At 54.8% G+C, this 6,334-nt stretch overlaps 1 protein-coding gene across 1 annotated transcript; it reads right to left on the bottom strand.

The window, feature by feature from the left end:
- Positions 1–3,064: 3,064 nt before the first annotated feature.
- On the bottom strand, positions 3,065–5,136 carry Chst14 (carbohydrate sulfotransferase 14). Its single transcript, XM_020185197.2, has one exon. The coding sequence runs from the start codon at positions 4,957–4,959 to the stop codon at positions 3,829–3,831; it is 1,131 nt and encodes a 376-aa protein (XP_020040786.2). The 5' UTR covers positions 4,960–5,136; the 3' UTR covers positions 3,065–3,828.
- Between the last annotated feature and the right edge of the window lie 1,198 nt (positions 5,137–6,334).

Below are 6,334 nucleotides of genomic sequence, written 5' to 3'. Positions count from 1 at the left end.
GCCTGCCTGTGATGGGGATTACAGGTGTGAGCCACCATGGCCAGCTCCTTCCAGTAAATGTCTTGTGCATTTGATTCTGCTTCTTCAAGAACCCCAAGTGGCAAGTAACACATTCATGGTCTGGGCTAGTGGTACCAGAAAGTTGATCCTTGGGGTGGGTGGGCAGACCTGTGGACTTTACGTCAGCAAATGCTGTAGACACCATCACCTGTGCATAGGCGGAAAGGAGGAGCGGGGAAGGGCACAAACACAGACTCATCCACAAGTGAAATGGGCTGGGTGACCTAGAATGATGCTCACGTTTCTGGGGGAGCGGCGGGCAGTACTGGGGACTTCATGCTTACAAGAAAGTGCTTTACCACTTCAAAGCCTTCAGCCCTTTTTGCTCTGTTTCTTTTGGGAGATCGGCTCACTTTTTTTTTTTCCAGTACTGGGGTTTGAACTACACCTTGAGCCACTTCGCCAGCCTTTTTTGTGAAGGTTTTTTTTCGAGATAGGGTCCCTAGAAGTATTTGCCTGGGTTGGCTTCAAACCACAATCCTTCTGATCTCTGACTTTTGAGTAGCTAGGATTACAGGCGTGAGGCACCGGCTCACTTTTTTTTTCCCCCAAGTCAGCCTGGATGGTGATCCCAAACTTCCCATAGTTGCTGGGATGACAGACATGAGCCACTACGCTCAGATCTTTTTGATGGGGGGGGGTCTCACAAACTTTTTTTTTAATTGCTCAGGCTGACATGGAACCACCACAATTCTCTTGATCTCAGATTCCCAAGGCTTAGGATGACAGGTGTGAGCTACTGTGCCCAGCTATTGGTTGCAATGGGGTCTTGTGAACTGTTTCCCCAGGCTGTCTTGGAATCATGATCCTCTGGATCTCAGCTTCCCAAGTAGCTAGGCTTGCAGGCATGAGCCATGATGCCTGCTTGATGTTCATTTCTGAGGGAGCAAACTCCTGTTAGCACTGGATTTTAATCCTGAACCCACCATCTCTTTGGGAAAATCACTTAGGCTTAGTTTCCTTTTCTATAACATGGGCATTTTACTCACTGTGCTGGGTTGTGAAAACGGAGAGCCCTGAGTGGTCATTGTTAGTTACTAATGTATCCCTTTAGGAACAAAAGAAGGCCTTCCTCTTGCTTGAAGTCAAGCAGGGGCTGGATGGAAAGGCACTGGGTCCATCCTGAGAAGGGCTTGGGAGCCCCGCCCCCTCTGGTGATGGAGAAGTAGGGTTCTGTGTGAACCACAGGTGGGCTATGGCTTCTTGCAGGGACTAGTATGGTGTGATCTGCAGAGAGGGCCAGAGGTGGAGGAAGGAAGGGAAGGAGAAAGACCTCAGAATTTAAGGTGCTCTCTGGGCAATAGTTTCAGACAGAATAAGAAATGGACCAGGATTGGAGCCGGGAGGTGGAGTCAGGCCTAGACCTTGGATGCCAGAGCCCTGGGGCTCCTCCTTTTTCCTCAGCTCTGAGAGAAATTAAACAATGCCAGCCCCATCCCCCTGGGCCCAAGGGAACTGGGCTGTCCTGGATGGAGTGACTTCTAAAGAGGTCCCTTCCCTTGAGGGGCCAGTCTTAGAGCACAGGACTTGGCTCTGAGTCAGAGCTGACCCAGTGAAAAGGAGGAATTCCAAGAAGACACAGACCTTGGGTCCAGTCTTGAAGGCCCTACCCCTGGTGATCCAAAGTCTGCAGGACACTCCTGCACTGGTCTAGACACCCAGTGTTAGGTGCAATAGGGTCAGCTGGGCCCCACAACTCTGCCATTTCCTGGGAAGCTTCTTTTCAGAAGCCCATTTTCCAGAAAGGAAGAATAGATGACAAATTAAATTCCTCAGGAGCTGACTCTAGGGGAAAAATGGCCCAGCAGGTACAGTCTGTCATGCAGTTCCCTGTCCTCTTCTCTTACCTCAAAGCCTCCTCCCTATACCACATTGTCCATTTCTGGCTGTTAGGATGCTCTAGAGTCCAGCACCCCTCTTCTGTCTAGGAAAGAGTAGCCAATAAACTTTTCACATCCGGGGACTTCACTTGTCTCCCAGTCCACCAGGGATGGATCAGATTCTTTGCAAATAAAAGAACAGAGGAAGGTTTGTTAACACCACCCCCGCCCTGCCAACACATACACAACAATCCCCTCTACCATTCAGCTAACATCTTTCTATCTTCCACCTCTACTCTCATCTTCCAAAATTTCTAGTTCTCCTAGTGTCCATCTGTCTGTCTGTCTTTGTCCCATTAGGCACACACATGTGGATTGGGCACTTTGGGCAGGTTGCTTACTCTGTCAGTGCTGGGACTGTCTGTAAAGCAGAATAACCCTGCAGGCACTGGGCTGTTCTGAGAGTTACATGGGATGAGGCAGAACACAGCTGGACCCAGTGTTCTCTGGGTTCCCTGCTGCCAGCCCTGGTGAGGGGAACTAACTGGCTGCACAGGTCTGGATTTGCGATAGGTGCTAGGCAAAGAATGGGATGGGAGTAGGGGGCTCCCAAGGGCCAGGAAGCTCACAGGACTGACTTGTTGGCAGCTCCTTCCTTGTTATTCTCAATGCTAGGAAATAACTTCCCTTTGCTCACACAGCTACCTCTTTTTCAGTTGAAAAGACTCTGGGGGCCTCCTCACCCAAGAATTATTCTGGACATGGCAGCATGTGTCTATCTCAGCCACTCTGGAAGCAGATGGAGGAGGAGCATGAGTTCGAGTCCAGACTAGTTAACATAGCAAGACTCCATCTCTGTTCCTAAAATGAGGTGGAGCCCATACCTTCTATCCATTCCTCTCTTCCGGGACTAGTTCAGGTGGGTGTGCTTTGGTCCTGGGGCCATTTCTAATTGGGCTTGCCTTTCGGTGGCATCTTAGAAGATGAGTTTGCGAAACCCCCAAAGAATTGATGGTGTCGCAGTGGCCCACTGGGTCTGCTGCCCAAGCAAATTACACTTTATCTTACTGTCTCTGCCTACACATTTCCTCTCCTCTCCTGACCTGGCACACAGACAGCTACTGGGCCCACACAAACTCAGAGGGGGAATAACTGAGATGCTTATTTTGTATATAAAACAGCTTTATTAAAAAATCCATCTATGGGGGGAGGGTGGAAGCTCTCCCAAAGATTCTATCAAAACGTATAAATTTTAAATAAATGCATTAGAAAAGTGGCTGCCAGATATACCAGCCACAGTCACAGCCTGGAAGGTCTTGAAGGGAGGGAAGGGAGAATTAGGAAAGAGGTCCTCAGAGCCCTAGAAAAAGGCTGTGCACAGGGGGTCTTTGGATGCCTGCACGGCTGGATCGTGGAGCTACCAGGCAAGCGCCCTGCCCCGCTTCAGTTATGCTTCCCATGCAAAAATGGAAAGACTCTGGCAGGTGTAGGAAATTGTAAGTTTGGAGCAGAAAGACAAAAGTCACTTAAAGGCACAACTGCTCACTCCAGTCCTGAGGCACATGGGTGGTTGAAGGGGAGTATCAGAGCCACAGGGTTAGTGACACTTCAGGGGTTGGCCACAGGTTAAATTAAGGTGGACTGCACAAGGCCTGTAGCCAGAGGCCCCGAGCCAGTCTTTAGGTCAGATGTGTGTCTGCGCTAATGAACAGTTGTCTGGCCATAAGAGATCCCCGGTGGGGTGCAGCAGACCCCTTGTCTAAATCTGCCCTGAGTCTCTGTGCGCACCTTGTCTGGACAAGGAACTCTGGAGGATAGTCCCTGCCACCCAGATGTCTGGACATCTGGAGAAGTCTCAAGCCCCAGACCCAGGGTTTGTCTGAACAGCAGGAGAAGTAACAGAAGCCGGTGTTGTTGAAACCAGCCCCCAAAGCTGCTGGCTCCACGGTCACTGGTGACAGGCCTCCCTGGTGACATTAGGCAATGGGTAGGCAAAGAGGGAGAAGTCCAGGATATACTTGGGCAGCACATCCTGCAGCAGGGCCCGTGGGGCATTGCACAGGTGGTAGTGCAGGCTTTCAGGACTGGCTGGCCGGTACCAGGCTTGGCGAGCTGGGAACCGGACATGGGGTGGTGCCTGCACCCACTCCAGCACCTGGTTGGCATCGGCCTCCAGCCTCTCATAGGAGCCCACAAAGTCGTAGTGCACGGCACAAGGTTGGCACAGGTGGTACACAGGCATCCAGTGCTCATTCATTCGCTCAGGGTCCTCATCCGCCAGGTATCTCAGGAACTCAGGGAAGGTGACATCGTCCCCTGCAGGACTGGGCCCAGCTCCAGCCCTGTACCGCCTCACGATCTCGGCCCCATAACGCTGCTGGTACTCTCGGATCTCGCCAAACTTGTTGCGGTAAGCGGAAAGGAGGCGTTCTAAGGGGTCCCGCACAAACAGGAACTTGAAGTAGTGCTGCAGGCGGTAGCGAATCTCATCCGGCCGCAGGTCTGCCAGGAACACCAGGTCACTGCGGTGGTCCATCTTGAGGCGGACGTCCACGCTGTCCAGGACGCCGGCCAGCACCTTCAGCACCCGCTTCCAGTTGGAGCAGGCCACTTTGGGGACGTAGCAGTAGAGGAAGCGGTAGCGGTCACTTACGAGGATGTGGCGGAGCAGGGTGCGCCGCTGCCCCACGGACAAGTCCCAGGGGTCCCGGGGCATGCCTGGCTGTCCGCACACCGCCTTTAAGGTCCTGTTCCGGACGTCCTGCCGCACTTGCAAGTCTGAGTCCCCATCATCCAGGGAGAGGCCCCCGGACTTGGGCATTGCCCCGCGCCAGGCCGCGCCCTGGTGGCTAGAAGGGTGCAGGGGAAGGGGCTTCATCTCCGCCAGGATGCCCCGTTCGATCATGAGCAGTAGCCCGCTGGAGGCCACGATCACCGCGAACATCAGCATAGACGGCAGTAGCAGTGGTGGTCCCCCGAGGCCAGCCCGGGCCCTGCCCAATGGGGCCCGCCTCAGCGCCCGGCCCAGGGGCTCGGCGCCATTTGGGGCCGCCAGCGGGGTCAGCGGGCGGGGGAACATGGTGCTCCTGGGGTGGGGGCCTGCGTAGGCCCGGCCGATCCGAGGGCGGCCCGGGCTGGGGGCGGGAGAGATTTGGGGCCCGCAGAGCCCGCAGGTCTCGGGGAGGGGAGGGCTGGGCGCGCGGGGGTGGCCGGCTCCGGGGCTGCAGCGCGGGCGGCGAGCGAGCGGGCGCGGTGAGGGACCAGGGCCGGATGTCCCGCCCGGCTGTTCTCCGCCCCCGGCCCCGCCGTGACACAGGCGCGGGGCGGACCCACGCCGGGGGCGGGGAGAGGGGCGGACCCCCTCTCGGGAAGAGCGCCTGAGCCAGGGCTGCCCCAGTCTCCCGGGCTTGGGGACAAAAGCCTGATGAGACCCCGAAGGCAGAAAAGAACTAGGCTGCTGTCCCCTCTCCCGTAACTCGTGCCATCAAGGATGCTGGACTGAAAACCCGCACCCCCACACCGCGTCAATCTGTCCGGGCTGAACTGTTCCTCTCTGCGGGTTGGGACACCCGTCTTTCTCACTGGCTGCTGAACTCTCCGTGTGCCTCCCCTATCCGCCCTTATCTTCCTCAGCCCTGCAGGTCCCCGCCACTCCAAGAAAGAGGAGCAAGACTGAAGCACTGTTTTAATGTCTCCACCCATGATGACCCTTTGGTTTGGTTACACCTGGGGGCTATGGTGCTTATCCACTGGGTAATCCCAGAATGTCTAGAAATAGCCCCTCCTCTAAGCCTGAAGCACTGGGTTAACTGGGACACTGAGTACTCTGGGGTAGGGACAAGTTGGTACCTCAGGACCACTAGTGTGACAATGCACACATTTTGAAGGGTTAGCTGGGGAACATCGCAGCAGGAAAACAGCTAATGGCCTTCTTTCGTAGGGCCAAATGTGTGATCTGTGGCACCAGCCTGGCCATGTGGGCAGAGGTAGGTCCCAGGGTGCTTTGGATATCAGCAGCCAGCACTTCCCTGTCCAACTGGGAACCCAGCTAAGCACCCACACTTGACCGTGCTCTGTGTGGGGAGCCAGCAAGGTTCTGAAGCCCAAGTAGATTAGAGTGGAGCCCAGGCATAGATCATGAGGCAGGTACCTGCTAAGTGTGTGTGTATTCATTATCTTCCTCAGTGGTCACTGCCACCTGGCAAGGAGGTGCCCTGGGCATTCCCATTGAACAGCACAAGTAAGGAAGAGGCTCAGAGCAGCTCAGACTGAGTGCAGGTGGGCCTTATTCTAAAACCTTAATTTCTAATCGTGGTCCATCAGAGATTAACGAGCACAGCATGTAGTGGATGGGAGAAAGCACGTGGCCTCAGGACAGGCTGCTTGAGTGATGGGAAAGGAATAGGGGATGCTAGTCAGAGAATGAGCTAGCATGACTACAGAGAGGGGATTCT

Source organism: Castor canadensis, chromosome 2, assembly GCF_047511655.1.
Source record: "Castor canadensis chromosome 2, mCasCan1.hap1v2, whole genome shotgun sequence".
In the NCBI taxonomy this organism is placed as follows: Eukaryota; Metazoa; Chordata; class Mammalia; order Rodentia; family Castoridae; genus Castor; species Castor canadensis.
This window is presented reverse-complemented; position numbering and strand designations above follow the sequence as displayed.

Bases quoted from the DNA above. Each gene is read 5' to 3' on its own strand.
- Chst14 (XM_020185197.2), bottom strand. From the start codon at position 4,959: ATGTTCCCCCGCCCGCTGACCCCGCTGGCGGCCCCAAATGGCGCCGAG.